The sequence below is a fragment of the Abramis brama genome (assembly GCF_963993115.1).
Source record: "Abramis brama genome assembly, chromosome: 18".
NCBI classification, from domain to species: domain Eukaryota; kingdom Metazoa; phylum Chordata; class Actinopteri; order Cypriniformes; family Leuciscidae; genus Abramis; species Abramis brama.
The window spans coordinates 31,328,036-31,349,469 of record NC_139980.1 but is presented as its reverse complement, the minus strand read 5'-3'; the positions used below and the strand labels follow the sequence as shown (position 1 = coordinate 31,349,469).

The window sequence follows — 21,434 nt, the reverse complement described above, 5'->3', positions numbered from 1 at the left end:
AATATGGGAATTGAGATGATAGTGAGTGTTGATGTGGATGGACGGTTGGTGGGGCTGTTACAACACAGTCCTGATCGCCGCTAAACAGCAGAAGAAGAGCCGGGCTCGCTCATGACCCGGAGGAGGTTCTTCTGTTTGGTTCCGTGTGAGGGTTCAAGCTGTCAGAAGAAACAACTCGCTCTGATCAGAGCTTTACTGAGACACAAGACAAAATGCCCGGCGCCGATAAAGGGACGGATCTGTCCGAGCGCATCGAGTCGTTTCTGTCCGAGCTGAAGCGCTGCGGGAGCGGGGCAGGATCTCTCCGGGGCTCCGCGGAAACTGCCCGAGAAACGAGCGCTTTACTCCGCAGAATCACCGCACAGGCCCGCTGGAGCAACGCCGGTGAGTGAGAACCGTGAGAACCCGAGATCGGATCAGAACCAGAACCCGAGCGATGCTCCAGATGCTGCTCGGATTTTTTCTTTTCTTTCTTTCTGTTTTTTATTGCTGAGAACGGAAATATACAGAAAAATAAGCATACAGCACTTATTACCTATCAACTACAACAAAACAATAGAAAAATAAATAAATAAATATAATAATACAAAAAATTAATAAAAATAATCTTGCCATCCTATGACTTCATTAATTGTGAATTTTGTAGATGTACATAAAATATGATCATCCTCATGTGAGGGACACCCATTCTAAAATTAAAAGGCAGCTATAGCCTATATTTTCATGTAACGTTATACAAACTAATACATAGGACGAAAAGTAAATAATTATTTATTTATTTTAATTATTAGTTTTATTTTAAAACTTAGTTTCTATTTAGTTACATTGTTTTTTACATTAGTTAAAGTTGTTTTCTACTTACAATAGAAATCTACTGTAACTTGAATGTAATATTTATTGCTAATTTTATTATCTATTATATCTATTGTCTAATATCCATTTTATTATCCAAGTAGTTTTTTATTATTATTTTAATCTAAAATTGTTTTTTATTTTAATGTAACTTATTTATTTTAATCTATTTTTTGTTTATTTATTAAAATATTTTTTATGGTTTATTTAAAAAAAATTGTGTTTATATTTATTTATTTTAGTCTATTTTTTTTATTTTTTTTAATCTTATTTCTATTATTTATCTTTACATTTGTAAACTTTTCGACAACTATTTTTTTTGTTTATATGTATTTATTTTAGTCTAAAAAAACATTTTATTTTAATCTTATTTCTATTACATCTGTCAACTTTTCGACAGACACCCTAGCACTCCCCGGGCCCCAGTTTGATCCCCCCTGGTTTAACAGGATCTTGAATTCTCCGGTGTCCTCTTTCAGGTGAGCTGATGGAAATCATCCGGAAGGAGGGCCGGCGGATGACAGCAGCCCAGCCGTCTGAGACCACCGTCGGGAACATGGTCCGCAGGGTGCTGAAGATTATTCGAGAAGAGTATGCGAGGTGAGGCACTCAGGATGTATCCGAAATAGCCCATTTAACTGTATTCGCTCTTCCCTTCCACTAATATATTACGCTTGAAGGAGTGAACTACAGAAGTTGAAATGGTATATGCATCATCTTTGGTACACGTGCTAACATGTTCTTTAAATGTCACTCAGACAAACCAACAAACATGGCCATCCAATCAAGTGTCAGCATTTCGTCAACATGAATGACAGATGACAGTTATAATACCAATTTTGTCCACTGGGAGTCACTGGAAAAAGAACGATTTTAGGTCTAATTGTTTTCCATCAATTTGTTTTCCTGAATTTTTCTTTATTTCCTTTCTTTATAACTATCATGTATTTTTCTAAGCGGTTTCATCAAATCCTATCATCACTGTATCAGTGGAGATTACAGACTGTTAACTTTGCAGTACAAGTATATTTGGAAAGATGCACAGTTGACACCTATTTGCTTACATTAGTCCCCTATATTAGTTGTCGGGACGGATTTCGCGGGAAACGGCATACTTTCATCATTTGTCAGCACGTTTATGCATAGGCTATCTGTAAATAAAGGAAAGAAGGTCGGTCCACTACTGTATGCAACGAAAGTAACTTGAAGCCTCAACAAATTGATCCTTGAACTGAAAAGAGTTTACAAGCGAAAAGGGAAAGCGACAGTACCGGTAGTAATAAAGCACGAATCAACATCGTTTGCATAGCATCACAGTGCAATGTTTATGTTGGCAACAATGTCAATCTCTAAAGAGTTGGAATATTAGCCTATACATTAAATAGCCTTGCTAAGTATGTACTAGTTTCCACCGTTATCTATGAACAGCAATTGTCGGCATTGACGGCAAAAGGCTACAGAATATTTTGTTTTGTATTGACAGGTGCAATATTTTGAAAATCGGTAATATTTTTTTTAATTACATTTATATCTGCATCTGTCTCGAGCCGCGAGCGTCTCATGCAGGCAGTGTGCAAACTCTAACCTGTTCACATGGGAGCCGAAATAAAAACGGACACGCCACGCAGCTGAGCTGATGGAGATTTGCCGTTCGATCGGTAAGATAGTTAACCTCGTTTAAGCCTGCATAGCCTACTACTACTACTACTACTATTTAACATATTAAACATCACATAGTCACAGGCTAACTTCAGCGCGCATGGCACAGTAATAAAGAAGTAAACCACAGTAAAGGGGTGAAATAAGTGTAATTGTGATTGTCAAAACATTTGGTAACTAAATAGAATTATAATGCAGTTTTTGTTATAATAACAATTATTTAATGACATAAGTAAAAATATAATAAATATGTAATATAGTGCTCAGCAAAATCTCCTCTCTAGCTATTTTTTCTATTCAATTAACATGCTATGGTCATTAAATGGCTTTCCTGAGCTAAATGTAACGTTATGTGACATAATTGTTCTCCTGCTGTTATACTGACCTCTTTCCATGGTTGAAAAACACTAATTGGTCGATATTATGTACACTTTCGGTAAGTTGTACTGCATCTTTAAATAAAAAAGTAACAGATGATCAAACCGAGCACTTGACTTCAACGTGCACTTGAACCATAGACTGTAAAAAAATGTTAGTGACAACATGTTACAATGTTTACATTGTACAATGACTAGTATAGGATACAGTTTTTATTATTGCTTGACAAAAATTTCAAGATTTCAATTCCATTCTTGTGATTTGATTCCGATTTTGATTCAGTATTGACTATTTTGGATACATGTTTATTTAAAAAAAAATAATCTCACCTAATGCTGTAAAAACAGAGGGCCCAATCTGCTGGTATTATTAAAGGTTAAAAATAACATTAAATTAAATATAATGCAGTTTTTGTTATAATAACAATTATTTAATGACATAAGTAAAAATATAATAAATATGTAATATAGTGCTCAGCAAAATCTCCTCTCTAGCTATTTATTCTATTCAATTAACATGCTATGGTCATTAAATGGCTTTCCTGAGGTAAATGTAACGTTATGTGACATAATTGTTCTCCTGCTGTTATACTGACCTCTTTCCGTGGTTGAAAAACACTAATTGGTCGATATTATGTATACTTTCGGTAAGTTGTACTGCATCTTTAAATAAAAAAGTAACAGGTGATCGGTTCACGTGCACTTGAACTGAGGCGCTCAGCGATCTGTCACGTCACATTTACAAGCGCCAAACGTATTTTTGTCTGAATTTCGTAATAAAATTGACGGAATCTAAGAGCTGAGAATTAGTTTAATATTAAAAGTACCTCTTTGCTCCGCAATGTTTCTGTGCGTGAGAAAATGGATGTGTGGCGTGAGAGCGTGTGAAAAGTGAGAGTTGGCAGCCCTGAAACAACGTCAAACTTGGCACTGCACTTACTCGTGCCCGTAGCAAGACACCTGTCGAATTTGAAATCCATCGGACTAACGGTTCGAGAGATATGCGGTTAACAGACACACACACACACACACACACAGACAGACAGACAGACAGACAGACGTTTCTGTAATTTATAGATAGATAAGCCACTTAGCACTTACTTACCTTATGACATATTTTCAGATATTCGTCTTTCATTATTGTGAGTTTTTGATGTTAGCTGCATTGTAGTGACACATTCGCACTGATAAGAAGGAGAACATCTGAAACATCGAGTAAGTTAACTTATATCAGCGCGTTTCAAACACAGACGGTTTCAAACCATCAGATTCATCCGCGCCGAACCACAACTCGCATAATTACCAAAACAATATTCCTCCGCAAGCAGTTGCAGTTTACGCTTCAACCGCTAGAGGGCCTAAAGTGACAGTGTAGCTTTGAGGTTAAAAAATGTACAAGTATCAGCATACACGTTTATGAACCTGATATAGTGAGTAAATTATAGCAGAATGTGAATCATCAGAGATCATGTGTCTCTCTCTCTCTCTCCTCAGGTCCAGAGGCAGCAGTGAGGAGACGGATCAGCAGGAATCTTTGCACAAGCTGCTGACGTCTGGAGGATCCAGCGAGGACAACTTCAGACAGCACTTCGCTCATCTCAGAGCCAACGTCATCGAAGCCATCAACGAGCTGCTGACAGAACTGGGTGAGAACCCAGAACCAGAGCAGTGGATAAACTACAGTCAAACCAACAATTATTCAGACACCAGATATCATTTTTGATATATTTTTTTACTTGTGGGTACAGGACACTATAGTTAATTTATGTAAGTGAGGATAGCAAAATAAAGTAAACTGACATATTATACCCAAAAATTCTTCGTACAGTGGACTACCAGTAAAATTAATAAAAATTTGGGACCAAAAATTATTCAGACACTTAAGTGTTTTTTCTTTAATTGCTAATGCTAACTTTTTACATCACAGACTGAACAAAATTGAGCATTGCTTGATAATTGGTTGACTTAAATTCGTATTTTCTTTTTGTGTACTTAAAGTTAACAGCTGACAGCTATTCAACCTAATTCATTTGTGAGACGGTCTAACAGAAGGATGGACAAAACCAGAGAAATATCAACTGATTTGATAACTCAGTTCTTGACTAAACTAAACTTCTAAACTATTGCGAATAAACTGTGATAATGTGAGAAATGTTGAAGGTATCTGAATACATTTTGGTTTGACTGTGTATGTTCTTGTAATGCTAAATATGATTGATTGAAATGTTTGTGTGTGTTTTCAGAGGGCACCACCGACAACATCTCCATGCAGGCGCTGGAGCACATCCACTCCAACGAGGTCATCATGACCATCGGCCGCTCCAGAACGGTGGAAGCTTTCCTGAAAGACGCCGCGCGGAAACGCAAGTTCCATGTCATCGTTGCAGAGTGTGCGCCTTTCTGTCAGGTGAGAACATGCTCGCATTCATTGTGTTTTACTAAAGCGGCTCTCGCAGAAAACACATCTCAGTCCTGGCGGATTTAGTAATAGCAGAAACAGACAGCCAAGAATTAACAACACTGTCATTATACATTACAATAATGTTTAATTATTATTGAATATTATTATTATTATAAGATTATAATTATTAAATATGATATTATTTAATAATTTATAATATTATGAAATAATATAAATTATTATAATTGTTGACATCATAATTAGAATGTAATAATAAATAATCAACATTTTAATATATTATTATTATAATTATGTTCTTGTCATTAATACATAAAGTATAATAATACATTAATAAATTATTAATAATAATATATTTAAACGTTTAATAAGTTTAATATTTTATATATATATATTAAACTTAATTTCATATTTATATATAAATAATATATTAATTTTTTTATTATATTGTTAAATAATATAAATTATTATAAATATTAAAAAATAATACTAATAATTATAATGTAATAATAAATAAACATTTTTATATATTATTGTCTTGTCATTAAATACATAATGATAATTGTTTTAATAATATTTAAATGTTTAATAATCTTTTAATATGATATATATTTTAATGACATTATATTTAATACATTTTAATAATTATACTATAATAAATATTAAATAATTATTAAACATTTTAATAATATTATTGATTTTTTTAATCATTATTAATAAATGAATAATATATTAAATTTTACTATTTAATTTTTTTGTTATTATCTCAAAATATTTTTTTTTATAATTATTTATTTATACTATTAGTATTATTTTTATTTATATATATATATATATATATATATATATATATATATATATATATATATATATATATATATATATATATATATATATATATAAATATATAAAAAGTTTTATATGAAGGTTTTAATAGGTTAACTTCAAATTTATTTAAGTTTTTTAAGCAAGTGTATTTGGTGGTGTTGTAAATTTTCAGGTCCTTGAAAATAACTCGACTAAACTCACATAAACTCCTTTTCGTCCATCAGGGGCATGAAATGGCCACAATTCTTTCCAAAGAGGACATCGAGACAACGGTCATCCCAGATGCTGCCATTTTCGCTGTAATGTCAAGAGTCAATAAGGTGAAATAACGGATTGGTGCACCAACAGAATATTCAAGATATAACAGTTATCCTAATTGCCTAGAAATGTACACATACTTAAAACAGTATTGTTTTGTTTCCTGTTAGTCACACACACAGGCATTAGTGTCTTGATGAATGCTGAAAGCGCTTGTTTCCGTGTGTGTTGTCCAGGTCATCATCGGCACACAGACGGTTCTGGCTAACGGGGGTCTGCGGGCTCTTAATGGCACACACACACTGGCTCTGGCTGCAAAGCATCACTCGACTCCTCTCATCGTGTGCGCTCCCATGTTCAAGCTCTCACCACAGGTATCTGACACACCGTACAATCACACACACACAGTGCAGTCACTACATAATATCCTGAAAATGCTGATTTGTGTCTTTGTTGTTGTAGTTTCCCAATGAGGAGGACACGTTTCACAAATTTGTTTCACCACATGAAGTTCTTCCCTTCACTGAAGGTAATGTCACACGGCATTTTACTCCTTTTTAATGAAATGATTTACAATTTTACACATTCAATTAAAGGGTATAGCACCTGTTATTTTTTGTTTGTATTATTAAAAGAGGCCATTTGATGCTTTTTAATGTTTACACCTGATCATGTATTTTCTCTGATCGGATAGCTATCCGTTTTTGAAAAGACCAGGTGTAAATGCACACAGAAGTAAACACTGAGAACATTAAAGTAAGTGATTACGTGTTTATTTATTGTGTGATTGCCGCCAAAGCCAGAGAATTAATGCGCTGGCAATATAAAAAACAAAGACGAGGATGCGTAAAAAGCCGAGTTTTAAAACATTTATGATACGAGCCCTCATGTTTTGCTTGTATATAGAGCTGTCACTGTAATACTTATGAGTTCTGACACATCACTGTCCTTTACTGACTCCTTTCACAACTGTCTTGATAACGTCAGGTATGTAAAATCGTTGAAGTGATTCCCATGAGCACAGAATTATGACGAATGTTGCTCTTAGTGACATAAAAGTCGCATTAATTCCTGATATGACTGTTCAGACTGAGGTCGCATTGCAAAACATCTGACCTGCATCTGATTTACTACCACATATGTGACCCTGGATCACAAAACCAGTCACGGGTCGCACGGGTATATTTGTGGCAATAGCCAACAATACATTGTTTGGGTCAAAATTATCGATTTTTCTTTAATGCCAAAAATCATGAGGATTTTAAGTAAAGATCATGTTCCATGAAGATATTTTGTAAATATATAAAACATTTATTTCTGTGAGTGAATGCAGCACAATCGCCAACATAAATGGACAACTTTAAAGGTGATTTTCTCAAGGTTTCTATTTTTTATTTTTTTGCACCCTCAGATTCTAGATTTTCAAATAGTTATATCTCGGTCCTATCCTAACAAACCATACATCAATTGAAAGCTTATTTACAGAGCCCGACCGATATATCGGCGGGCCGATATTATCGGCCAATATTAGGCATTTTCCAAACTATCGGTATCAGCATTTATAACGGCCGATAAATGAATATTTAAAAAATAAAATAAAAGCGGACGAAACACCCTGCAACCATGTTATGAGTGTTGGCGCTGCATAGTTTGTCCACCAGAGGGCACTCTACAAGGAAGACTGCTAACATCAATGAGCTTGGAAATCACAACGAACTTATTCTGCCTAAATAAAGTAATGATTACTGTATTTATAACTAGCATATCTGTAGTTCCAGTCCCTGCATTGTAAAATGTAAGTTAGGCACGCGAGGAGTGAACATTTAGACAAACATTCAGAAAAAGTATCAAACATAGCAGCTAGCCTGTGCATAAAAATTAGCTTTTCTTTTACACGCGTGTGAAATCCAAGTGTGGGTTGCTGACTTCCTTTAGCCGCAGCATTAACGAGTCACATAATGTATTTAGTGCATCACTACGTAGTAGACTTTAGAAGGCAGGCAGCAAATGATGATTGAAAATGGTTTGTTGTAGCTTGATGGAATAGATGGATAGAATTAAAAGAGTGCAGGTAAAGGGATAAGCAAGTTGACATTGTAATTATAAGGTAGCTTATAACATTGACATTTGGCATACGCTTTTATCAAAGGCGACTTACATTGCATTTCAAGGTACACATTTACAATCTTATCAGTTCTTCACACACACACACTATTACATAATTGAATTATTACTGTCAATATTAATAATAATAGTTGACTTTTTTTGTTCAAAGGACTTTGTTTCATATCTTAAGTTTGTATTTTTATACATTATATTTATCAGAACTTTAATATATTCTGTTCTGTTGTGACAATAAAACAAACAAGTTTATTTTTAAACTGCATTATCATATTATTTTAGTAAGGCTGAGGACTCTTAAATAATGACAAATAACTAATGTTAGGGAAAATCTGTTCATGTTTTGTTACGCGTTTCTGGATTTTTAAAAAATATATATATCGGCCGATATATCAGAATATCGGATTTTTAAATCACCAAATATTTGTATCGGTATCGGTCGGGCTCTACTTATTAATTCAGCTTTCATGTGATGTATAAATCTCAAATTTCATAAAATTGCTCCATGTGAGTGGTTTTGTGGTCCAGGGTCACAAATGAAAATTGAAAAGATCATGTTTCATGTGATTTGTGCCGTTCACACAGTCATGACAAAAAGTTTTCAATGCATTTACACCGTTCTGCCCATCAGGGGCATTTCGAGCGAATTATTACGCAAAGCAACTAGTTCAATTGATTGAATTTCGAAAAGCTTTGTTTCTCCCATCACTACATTTAAAGCATGATAACCTATTCTAGTACAGCCAATAAAAAAACAAAACAATGACCTTTTAAAATGGCATCATATGGCCTCTTTAATAATGCTGATCTATTAAGAAGGTGAATATGAATCTGAAATGAAATTTGTGTTTCCAGGTGAGATCTTATCTAAGGTCAACGCTCACTGTCCGGTATTCGACTACGTCCCTCCTGAACTCATCACACTGTTCATCTCCAACATCGGTGGAAACGCTCCGTCGTACATTTACCGTTTGATGAGTGAACTTTACCACCCTGAAGATCATGAACTTTAAGTCTGGAAAATAAAGAATCTCTGACTCACATGTTTGTGTCACACTTTGGCTTTCAAAACTGTGTAAATAATATTTAAGTTAGATCCACACTGTAATATGTTTCTAAAGTAAAGACAACATTCACATGTGTGTGTATTGTTTGACATTTAATACACCAAAGATATTCTGCAAACAGTTTACAGAAAGTTGCATTTTATAAAATTCATTTGTTTTAAAAATTAATCCAAAAAATGTGAAAGCACAAAAACAAAGATGTTCAGAATGATGTCAGGAGAGACGCTCTGCATGAAGAGTAGAAACGCTGCAGCTCAGTCGCGATCGATCGCTCGAGTGTTACTCAGCTGTGGGGGAAGAAACACAAGTATTACAGAAGTTTGATTCAAGTGCTTCACTGCGATCACATGTGAGTTTGCTGTACCTGCTTTGTGTTTTGGTCCATTTCAGAGCACTTCTGGGCGGCACTGCCACAGCTGGATGGTAGAAGGTACAGTCTGCTCGCTTGCACTGCGCCGCAAATCTACACGGCTGCAAAACAAACATTAAGGGATATGAGCAAATTAATAAATGCATGAGTCAAAATGCATTAAAACAAGATTCAAAAATTGAAATTTGTAATAACATGCTCACGATAAGTTAACGGTGTCAATTTTGATTTAATGTTGACTCGAGTATCAGTTAAAGTTTGGAATAATAACGATTTTTTTAAATGTTTTTTTAACATTCTTTACAAAAATGTTTAATTTGTTAACATGAATAAACAATAACCAATAAACAATACTTAAACAATAAACGACAAAAAGTTAACAATACTTCTATAGCATTTATTAATCTTAATGTTAATTTATTTACTAATACATTAAGATCCAAAGTTGTGTCTGTTAACATTAGTTAATGCACTGTAAACATTAACGGTATTAATGTTAATAAATGCAGTAAAAATATATTGTCCATCGCTACTTAGCTAGTTAATGCATTAACTAATGTTAACAAAAGACCTTATTGTAAAGTGTTACACTAAGAAGTCTCTTCTGCTCACCAAGACTGCATTTATTTGATCAAATACAGTAAAAGTGATATTGTGAACTATTACTACAATTTAAAATGACCGTTTTCTATTTGCATACATTTAAAAATGAATTTTCAGCATCATTACTTCAGTCTTCAGAGTCACATGATCATTCAGAAATCATTCTAATGTGTGTAAATGTCCACATCAAATTTCAGCTTTATCTGAGGTTGTTTCTCACTGACACTGTTTATGATGTGGAGTTGAGCAACTTCAAGAGTCAAAGTGAAACAGGCTGATGTGAAACTCACTTTAGGGTGGTAGAACGGACACTCCGGCTTTTTACACTCTGGGAAGAAACGGCACACACTGCTGGCCTGAGCTGGAGCTGGAGCTACAGGGTCAAAGGTCACAAGGTCAAATGTTAGCGGCTGTATCAAAGTGCCATTTTGAACGCATCCCCATGTATTTGATCTGTCGTACACACCTGCTCTTGGAGGGTTGCTGTTGACTCTTCGGCTGACGTGTGTGAACGGACAGTCTGGTTTGGAGCACTTCGCATCGAACTTACAGTTTGGATGAATAAACAGACACTTGTCTGCAAATTTACAGTTAGGAAACAGTCTGCAACAGAAGCAAAAAACAACATTTACATACAGTCGCTGCATATAAATGACCAGTTGTTCTTAAGGAGGCCTGTATAATTAGGATAGTTCTGAAGGGACTGGATTCTGGAATCTACTGCTGCTTTAATGTATATCTAATGAGTGATTATAATCAAGGGATTAATCAATATTTTTCCTTCTAAATATCAAATGAGTTGAATGACTTCTCTAAGCTTATGAGATTTTACTTATAGAAGTTACCAGTGTGATTGCTGAGGGTCTGGCCCATGCAACAGAGCTTGCTTATTCAGCTTCCAGAGATGAAATATGGACTCGTTTCGTGTTTGAGAAAGGTCTTCAACGTGTTAAAACATATATCTGTTCTTCTAGCTCACCATGACACCTATAGGTCACAAGGGTCATTGGAACCAATAGTTTAAGTGACCATTTCTTAGTTAAAGCATTTACTTTATGGTTCTATATTAAAGTGTCCTCTCACTGAGAGAAAAAACATGTTATCTGGATGTTTTGGGAAGAGTCTCCTGTTGATAGTTAGAGCCCGACCAAATCCAACCTTGAAGAAGCTGTGTGTCTGTGTGTGTGTGTGTGTGTGTGTTATTATTCTTGACCCCTGAAGCAATGAAGTAGCTTAGACCTTGGTGAAGGGTATAATTGCTGAGTTTGTTGTAAATGAGTCTTGAAGCTGATTTCTGCCTGATGAAACTGCAAACTATCTTCTTAATTTTCTTAATTCTGACTCTCGTCTTAAATTGACTGCAGTTCTAACTCCTGTGGCCAGTTGCATAAACTGTTAAGACTAGTCTTACAAGTTAGTCATCCAATTTTATTCCTTAAAACTGTTAATAACTTTTTAAAGTCAGTAACAAAAACGTAGATTGGTCTAATTTGACACCGAACAGTAAGACTGATTACCCCTAACTAACTTCTAGATGATCATACTAGTTCTTAAGACACAGTCTTAACATAATGGCTATGTTTATGCAACTGGTCCCTGGTCTTAATTAATCATATCTGGTCCTTGGTTCCTTAACTGTAAATCCCCTAATAGTTCAGTCTCGGCGCTCATGGCATTAGATGCTAAAATGGTCTTGAAATATATTGTTCAAGGCAGTGGATTTGATACAAAAACTCACTGATTGTGCTGGCAGTCCAGTGGTTATTGTTCAAGCGAACCGGACTAAAGCGGTCTAGAAGACAATATTCCTCATTTAAATAAATCCCGGCCAAGGCACAATAAATAAAAAATAAAAGGGCGGGGCCTGGTGGAGTTGAGTTAGTAGTGTTGAAACTGGCTGTTATGGTAAGGGCCGTGACATTTCCAAACATGGTGGAAGCGGGTGACCAATCAAAACACACTGGTCCAGTCGACCAATCAGAGCACATTATGCTTTTCAGAAGGAAGGGCTTCATAGAGACAGGAACTACACAGAGCTTTACTGACAGACTGGGAAGAGGGGTGCTGCAAAAATGTCAAATATTTGAACAGTTTTTGAACATTTAAGCATGGAAACCTATTCTAGTAAAGCGTAAAAACAAAAAGGGCATAATATGGCCTCTTTTTCTCTGTTCTCACTTGCACTGTGTGTTGGGGTGATGGTACAAACACTCGTCTCCGCTCTTGCACGCAGGCCAGAACTTGCAGCGTTCTGGAAGTTTCTGCCGTTTAGCCTGAACCGGCTCTACGTCCATGTCCTCCACCTCATCCATCTCTCTATCTGCAGGAGAAAGACAGAGAGAATGAGGGTGAGCAAGGCACACATTGGAGAGGAATGTTGACTAAAGCTGGAATAAATGAGTCATGTGACTACATTACAAGAATGTTCTGGGTTTAGTATTAAAATTAAACGGGCATAATGTCCATTACCACAGAAAAACAATGGGCAATTCATTAATAACCCTAACTTGTAACTGATTAATAAAAACAGACATTCCTTCATGGTTGTGCTTTATAAAACATTTAAGGGGATACATTTTCCAGAAAATATAATCGCATTGTGATATATACAGTTATTGCTGAACAAGATACAAGATCCCTAAAACATGAGTATCTTCATCTTACCGCCAGTGTTTAGAAAGTCAGTGCCGAGTCTGAGGTGGATGTCAGGTTTGGGTCTGTTATTTTCCGGAAGGTCAGAGGTCGTGTTGAACTCGTCCTCAGGCTCCATCTCCTGATCTGTGCGGTTGGCTAACGGACTGGGAACTCCATCTAATGTCACAATGAACTTTGGACTTGAGCCACCCGCAACCTCCGCTTTCTCTCTGTGCGGGAAGAGAACCGGATATGAGCACCAACCTCAAACATTTGAACAATACTGTATATTTGGGGTGTTTTGTGGATGATTCTGCATCGATGCAGTAATAGACCATAATCAAATATTGCCTACTCACGTTTCTCTGACGTCATTCATCACATACACGCTTGTCTCACTATCGTAAAATGGCGGAAGGAGGGAAACACAAAAGCGAGTAATAAAAAAGGCACCACTATTTTAACATTTACAGTGTGCATTTAAGTACACTACTTGACAGATTCATGCGCTTTAGTAGTGTTTATTAATGTTCCTGTCGTCTGCTGTTCAGATTTAAGTGTTGTTTGACTACATTCAGGGAGTGTACTTTCTTGGAGAAGACAAAATAAAAAGGGAGTTCATATATCTGACTGCTTGTATTCAATGACGAAAATGTAGCCATGTGTAGTGATATTGCAACGCATCATGATATCGAATCGAAGACACGATAATCGTAATCGAATTGAATTGTGAGACCAGTGACGCTTCACACCCCTACTGTATATGGATAAAAATATGGACCCGAATGTTGTTTTTGATTGAAACCTGTATGTCATACCTGGCCTGCACCATTCGAGATGTGGTGGGCGGGTCTTCATTCTGACTGACAGGAGTAAGCCTGCTCCTGACTGGTGGAGTCTGTTCCAGCTCTGGTTTCCTCATGATGAATGAACGCGAGTCCAAGGCCTTGACTCTCGCCGCCTCTAAGACCTGCAGCTCTGCATCAAAACAACCACAAATCTGAGTTAGTGACCCAAAGTTTTGGGGTTGCTAAGATTTTTTTAAAGTTTTGCAGCCATTCTAATATGCTGATTTGCTGCTCAATTTTTTTTTCTTATTATCAATGTTGAAAACATAATTAAAAAAATTCAGAATTCTTTGATGAAGAGAAAGTTCACAAGTACAGCATTTATTTAAAAGATTTTTTGGAATAATTTAAAAGTCTTTACTGTCACCTTTGACCAATTTAATGCATCCTTGCTGAATAAAAGTAAAAAACAAAACAGCTTCCTGACCACAAACTTTTGAATGGTAGTGTATATTCAAATGACTAAATGCCAAATAAAAACAAACTGGTTCGTTGCTTTACATGTTGCTCAGATAGTCTCTTCCTGTCTACGTGGGCGGTTTTCCATTCAAGTAAGCTGCACATTACGGACCATACAGTCAAAGGTCTGGCAACCTGAAACTATTGAGCATCAGAGAATGTGACTGAATGACATCCATAATACAATTAAGATGTACTTTGCCATTAAGAGGTCAAAATGAGGCCATCTCTCTCACCGTATTCACTGAGCTGCTCTTGGCTGTCCTCGTCTGGAAGCTCCAACTGCAGACGAGATGCTAAAGGTCTGGATTGGGCTGCAAAACACACAAGAGAAAGAAATGTGAAGTCTGATTTCTAGTTCCTCCTGACGACACAATATTTCTTTAAGCAACAGATTAAACTCACTATTGTGCAGCGTATCCTGAGGAATGAGAGCGTGCAGGTGCTCCTGGACCAATCGGATTGCAGCATTACTCATCTCGTCACTGGCCGAACGTGTCCGTGGCGCTACAGGGACCGTCTGCCGCTGGGGAACTGGACATGAGAATATAGACCAAAGTTACATTAACTAAAACTAATAAAATTGAATTGATTGTTAATTGAAATAAAGCTGAAATAAATTAAATATAAATATTAGACATAATTATTTAAATGAGGAACATTGTGACGTGTTCGTTCTCGGAAAAAGCTCAGGGAGTTCAGAAACAGTGCGCACTGATATCGAGAATAACTCCCTTTAGACTGACTTTGTGCTTTGGAACTTTTTTCATGATCAAACAGCAACATTACACACTAAAGAAAGTTAAACATGTAAAAAGTATAACAGGACCCCATTAAATTAAAAACAAAAATGAGAAAAGTTACCTTGGCAAATAACTGAAATAGGTTATAACACTAAAATTACAAATGGAAAATATATGCAAATTAAACCTGAAATAAAAATAAATTGAAACCTAAATAGTAAAATAAAAAAGACAAAAGTTATAAATATGTAAGAAGCTAATTCAAAATATTAAGAAAAAAGTTGAGACAGATCGACTCTCAAATATTTAAGTCAATAGGTCAATTCAATATTTAATAAATGTACTGTTAAGTTAAAACAACTGTTAGGGCCCGAGCACCGATGGTGTGAGGATCCTATTGGAATTGCTCTGTTTATTGTTAATTGTAATATTAAATGCAAACGTTGAACCTGTGTATGTAGTGGTCTTGCTGATGGATTGCTGAGCTTCTGAGATTGCTTTGAGGATTAGATTTTTGTTGGCTTGTTTGGCTGGTGGGAGAGAAGGCCTGCGAAATACACACAAAACACCAATTCTTTTTTAGGACTAAATAAATCTTGGCAATAATATCCCAAAACATCCTTATTTCAAAAATGTCTTTTCCATTATTTCAGAGGGGGACGTACTTGCGCTCAGGTTTCGATGGCAGAGACACTTTGCTGGCCATACCATAGTCCTCCTCATCTTCATCCTCCTCCTCATCCAGATCGTCAGCCTCCTGCCCGCGGTGGTCATGACCTCTGTGAACCCGGACCACTGAACTGGCCATGGGCGCCTTTCGTTTCCGGTACAAATCCTATACAAATGGCAATCACTGAGGTGAAGAGCTGTAGCATCAGAGAAGGACTGAACTGATGTTTCAATGAATTGAAATTCACTCACCCTGCTGCTCTCTGCTGAACTCCTGTAGCCCCGCTCATGGCTGGAACCTGACCTTTCCTGACCTCTCGTGACGTCTGTGGATCTGTAAGCGTCCGCCGTCCGTCTGGAAGAATCCACCGCTGGCCGAGGCCTCTCTGCTGTCGATCGGCTGTATAAAGCCTGTGTGTGACCCGAGGTCAAGCTCTGCTCCAGAGGGTCATAGCCAATGAGGTCATCGTCCAGGTCAGGCTTGATGTCAATCACAGCTTCAGCCGATGCCTCCATCAGCGGTTTGACAGCGGATGTGAGTCTGGAGGGTCTTTCAGAAGAGCCTCTCCTACTACAGTGAGTTTGTAATAAACGGTTATCATGATTAAGTCAAATGAAAATAATAATAAACTGGAAAAAATACTGATGCAGTGATGCCGTTTTTAATACTCAACAGGTGAGAGAGTTATTTTATAAATTGCCATATGAAGCTCTCTAACAGAGTTGACTGTAAAGCATTATCTATTGTGAAGGATCATTTCATTATGGTTGTTGTTGCGCTGTGCTGGAATTTATCTTCAAGGAAGTAATGTGTCTATTAATAGCTAAAGCTACAATAACATCTTAAGCAAGAGATCCTTTCCATCTAAACTGGTTATATCTCTTAAGCCTATAGTGAATGTTTTATGAGCAGCAGGATAACCATATTCATCCGCACAGTCACACAGAGCCGAAGCACAACCATATTTGTGTATTTTTGCCACAAAATACATGCAGTTTTTACACGCTAGAGGGCCAAAATTAGCATAGTCTACATTTAAAATAAGAAATAAATTGTAATACTATTGTATAAATACAAATATTTTATATAACTGTTAAATTACAATACTAATATTTATGTCAAAATGTCTTCATTTTCAAATGGTGAACCATCAAGCTTTTATTTTGATGGGTTGCCAACAAATAAAAATATGCCCTGCCAAATTGACTGTGAGTTAATTTACATGTATGCAGTTTGAAACCGGAAGTGCATATATCATGTAATTAAAGGGATAGTTCACCCAAAAATGAAAATTCTGTCATCATTTACTCACCCTCAAGTTGTTCCAAACCTGTATGAGTTTCTTTGTTCTGCTGAACACAAAGGAAGATATTTGGAAGAATGTTTGTAATCAACCGATCTCGGTCCCCATTGACTTCCATAGTAGGAAAAAAATATACTATGGTAGTCAATGGGGACCGAGATCTGTTTGGTTACAAACATTCTTCCAAATATCTTCCTTTGTGTTCAGCAGAACAAAGAAACTCATACAGGTTTGGAACAACTTGAGGGTGAGTAAATGATAGTGCTGTAGCGGTGCGTCGATGACGTCGACGCATCGACGTCAAAATTACGTCGACGTCATATTTTTTGCGTCGACGCTTCTTTATTATTTTTTATTATTATTTTTTGTACCATTCCCGGAGGTACAGCTCGCCACACACACACCGCCCGCCGTGTTATTCTGTCATGTTTTCTCCCTTTCTTTCCAAACCGCGACAAACGCCAGTCTCCTTTCTCTGCAGAATGTGATAAATCCGCTCAACCAATCACAGCGCACCATTCCACGCATTGTAAACAGTAACGGTGGCGCTTTGAATACACCCGGCATCCTAGTTTTCCTTATCTACTTTGCACTTTTTGATCAACAAACAAACAAAAAAATGAATACATTTGACGGCATTGATGAACCTGTGGTGGATTCTGCCGTAGGGAAGAAACGTAAGCCATCGAAATCTAATAATTTACGTGAGGAGATTAACAAGATGAGGCACGCGGGAGGAAGAGAAATGCCGACTGTTGCTTGTTCTCACACGACAGCGTCAAACTTCTGTCGAATGCTGACAAGTTAACCCCAGGGGATCTTTTAAAAAACTTTCAATTCTTGTTTAGTCCAGTACGTGCTAAGATTAGTATTGATCGAGTTCAGAGGCTGTCATGTGGATCAACTTACTTTGTTGTGTATTTTCAACAGTTTCAATATGAAAAATAACTTTTATATTGATTCAATGGATTAATTGCATTTAAAAAAAAAACGTATCATGAATTTATTGCATTTTTGGGAAAAAATAATCTGTTTTTATAATAAATCTTTGAAAATCAAAATCTGGATTTGAATTATTTATGTTATTATAACCTAAAGATGCTATGTGAAAGTTTGAAACAGAAAATAGTGGTTTTCATCTTGCCACTTTCTTGGTAAAGAAAATAATTTTTTTACTCAAATTAATCAAAATGGATTTATCACGTTTATTATTCAGAAGTAAACATTGTAGCTGACAGTGTTTATGTCAGAATGTTTATTTTTTAAACCACAACCTTCTAAGTGCTTCTTTTACTGATATATTTAACAATATCTTTTGCATTTCTCATCCAAACAATGTCAAACTTGGCACTGCACTTACTAGTGCCCAGACAGCTGTCGAGTTTGAAATCCATTGGAGTAACGGTTCGAGAGATATGCGAATAACAGACAGGATAATTAATTCAAATTAGTCGTTAGATTAGTCGACTAATCGATAAAATAATCGCCCGACTAATCGTTTAATAAATAATCGTTTACCCCAGCCCTAGTAAATGATGACAGAATTTTCATTTTTGGGTGAACTATCCCTTTAAAATGTCAGGCTGTGTAATTTGACAATCGCACCAAGCCATGTCCCGATATCAATTTTATTTTGCCATATCGTGTAGCCGCAAGTCAAATTCACAGTGATTTGCTGATCCACTCATGAGAATGAAATACCTGGTGCGGTTCTCGTGTGCGGAGCTCGAGATGCGTCCCTCCACCTTATCAGAGCGCGAGCTGGAAACGGCCAGAGCGCGAGGCTCCGCCCCCCTCCTTTTGCTTTCCACCGGGATGCTCGTCTCCGAGTGCACAACAGGTGGACTGACAGATGTGGGCTCTGCAAAAGAAAAAAGTTCAAGTAAAAATATGCACTATGGGATGCAACAAGTCACATGATGTGAGTGTAAACAACGTCTCCAACATGAATCATACCAACTGCAACCGATCTCAGCTTCTCCAGAACACCATGTAACCTACAACGCAAATTTTTTTTTTAAATCTTTGCTTTACTGGGTTTAAGCAAACTGTTTTCAACATTGATAATAATCAGAAATGTTTCTTGAGCATCAAATCATCATATTAGAATGATTTCTGAAGGATCATGTGACACTGAAGACTGGAGTAATGATGCTGAAAATTCAGATTTGCATCACAGGAATAAATTATATATATATTGAAATCCAAAACAATTATTTTAAATTGTAATAATATTTCACAATATTACTGTTTTATTGCTTTTGATCAGTCTTGGTGAGACGCATTTTAAAAAACAAAAATAAAAGTCTTAGAGACACCAAACATCACAATCTAGAGAGGGAGACTTTCACCTACCATACAGTGAACTTGATGGTATTATTTCCTAGAAACAAGGACAGATCGTCGGCCATTTGCTGCGGGTTCTTCTTATTGGCCACCATGACCATGATGTAATCCGGAAGCTCCTCGTCTGACAGAGACAAACAGGTAAAGTGTTTAATCCAGTGAACCATCATATTAAACAGCTTAATACAGTTATAATACAACATAATTTACACATGCATGAGGATGGAAGAATTGACTGCTAATCTAACCCTGGATAATGATGATCACAAGTAATTTGTTTAATTTATTCCAATTGTTTAAATGTAGTTGCTGCTTTCTTAGTTTACTCAATACTGTTATATTACTTAATGCTACTCATTTTGCTGGTTTATTTACTCTATTGTAATTTGACATGGCAGAATATCTCTTTGCACTACAAATATAAAGTTTCTGTCATGCCAGTCAAGGTGCAAGAGTAAAAACGTAAGCGTCTGTAAGTGTCATTTCGATCTGATTCTCTAGAAAACTTACTGAACTTCCTGTTTTGCAGACAAGATTTTCCTGTTACAGTTTTCTGGAGAAAACACTACAAATAATAACTAATGAAAACTCAATACAGTTGATAGATCCTGTTGATCTGGACTTCTTACCCACATAAGCGCCGAGCTCCTGCAACTTTCCTTTGATTGCGGCCTGAAAAACATTAGATTACAATATTACAAGAGAAAATGATTAAATAAAGAACTTTGTCTGCACTGATGCATGAGTATTAAACAGACAAACAATAAGTACCACCAACCTAACCTTGACAAAGCACTGTGGTAGTGCTATTGTACAAGTGATGCTATCACATTACAATAACATGGCATTTTAAAATATGTAAATACATGGTAAAATAAGCTCATTTAACATAGTTATTACATGGTATTCCCAACGTCCTTCAGATAACACTATGGTAACGTTACTTAGTGAACATATGTTATCAAAACACACAACCGAACAAACTCTTTACTCTATTTTAAAACACAGAAAACATTCTAAACACGCTCAATAAAAGAGAAACGGTGATAAAAGACAAAAAACGAGCAATAACATTCACACGCACTTAACAGCACACATACATTGAAACAACTGATATGTAGGTAAGCTAGCACGCTAAACAGCGCAGAATTCAACGCGTTGTAAAGTGTTTACCCTTATTTTCTTGCTAATCTCCGTTCCGATCTCCATATTTATTTGGTGTGTTGCTTTTCTTCTGATTAAGATAGAATTGAAACTAATAGAACATAGAGAAATAAGAAAGAGGAAGAGTTTTGCTGTTGCTAGGCCTCGCGTCCGGCTTGTCTATTCATTCTGCGCATGCGCAGCCCAGTAAACTCGACAGAATAATATTTTTTAATTTTATGATTTTTTTATTCATTAATTAAAATTTGAACAAATTTACGAGTGAGCGAAATCTACACTAATTTTTTTTAATGTGTTTTGGACACTTTTGCTTTGAATCCCAAAATTCAAAGTGCCTTTTGAAAAAGTTCAAATTTATATCCCTTTTGATATAAATAAAGCTACTGCTAAAATTTGATTCGCATTGATTAATAATTATAATAATTACAATTATTGTTATTATTATATTTAGTGTTTTTAGTTTTACTTTATTATATACTTGATGATTAGACCAAATGAGTCATTAAAACTTTTATAGAAAATGGTAAAAACGTTTTTGAAAACAACATGGATAAAAAAGATTATAGGAACATGGCGCATATTTTAAACTTGATTTTTAAAAATATTTCTCCACCTTATTTGTCAGTGACCCTTGATACGAATTATTATTGTAGTCTACATATTTTTTTTCTTTTTTTTGTTGTTGAAATTTTGTCATTTTTCACCTTATTTTC

At 36.0% G+C, this 21,434-nt stretch overlaps 2 protein-coding genes across 2 annotated transcripts; one reads left to right on the top strand and one right to left on the bottom strand.

The window, feature by feature from the left end:
- The first annotated feature begins 96 nt into the window (after window positions 1-96).
- eif2b2 (eukaryotic translation initiation factor 2B, subunit 2 beta) lies at window positions 97-9,557 on the top strand. The gene is made up of 8 exons (XM_084091936.1): window positions 97-384; window positions 1,332-1,452; window positions 4,383-4,534; window positions 5,132-5,295; window positions 6,360-6,455; window positions 6,630-6,767; window positions 6,856-6,922; window positions 9,370-9,557. The coding sequence occupies exons 1-8, from the start codon at window positions 213-215 to the stop codon at window positions 9,525-9,527; spliced, it is 1,068 nt and encodes a 355-aa protein (XP_083948062.1). The 5' UTR covers window positions 97-212; the 3' UTR covers window positions 9,528-9,557.
- Window positions 9,558-9,656: 99 nt separating this feature from the next.
- Window positions 9,657-20,897, bottom strand: zc3h14 (zinc finger CCCH-type containing 14). The gene is made up of 17 exons (XM_084091935.1): window positions 20,731-20,897; window positions 20,187-20,229; window positions 19,567-19,681; window positions 19,168-19,208; window positions 18,913-19,072; window positions 16,160-16,478; window positions 15,904-16,073; window positions 15,688-15,785; window positions 14,901-15,029; window positions 14,732-14,809; window positions 14,007-14,166; window positions 13,219-13,418; window positions 12,733-12,874; window positions 11,021-11,157; window positions 10,845-10,927; window positions 9,946-10,052; window positions 9,657-9,868 (listed from the first exon to the last, which is right to left on the bottom strand). The coding sequence occupies exons 1-17, from the start codon at window positions 20,764-20,766 to the stop codon at window positions 9,865-9,867; spliced, it is 2,022 nt and encodes a 673-aa protein (XP_083948061.1). The 5' UTR covers window positions 20,767-20,897; the 3' UTR covers window positions 9,657-9,864.
- Between the last annotated feature and the right edge of the window lie 537 nt (window positions 20,898-21,434).

What these genes read in the sequence shown, in the direction of transcription:
- eif2b2 (XM_084091936.1), top strand. Translation starts at nt 213, where the DNA reads ATGCCCGGCGCCGATAAAGGGACGGATCTGTCCGAGCGCATCGAGTCG. An exon ending in ATTCGAGAAGAGTATGCGAG is followed by an intron (nt 1,453 to 4,382) that starts GTGAGGCACTCA and finishes CTCTCTCCTCAG; the next exon opens with GTCCAGAGGCAGCAGTGAGG. An exon ending in TGTTCAAGCTCTCACCACAG is followed by an intron (nt 6,768 to 6,855) that starts GTATCTGACACA and finishes TTGTTGTTGTAG; the next exon opens with TTTCCCAATGAGGAGGACAC.
- zc3h14 (XM_084091935.1), bottom strand. Translation starts at nt 20,766, where the DNA reads ATGGAGATCGGAACGGAGATTAGCAAGAAAATAAGG. An exon ending in GCACACGAGAACCGCACCAG is followed by an intron (nt 16,479 to 18,912) that starts GTATTTCATTCT and finishes AACTCACTGTAG; the next exon opens with TAGGAGAGGCTCTTCTGAAA. An exon ending in CAAGACCACTACATACACAG is followed by an intron (nt 15,030 to 15,687) that starts GTTCAACGTTTG and finishes TCTCATGTCCAG; the next exon opens with TTCCCCAGCGGCAGACGGTC.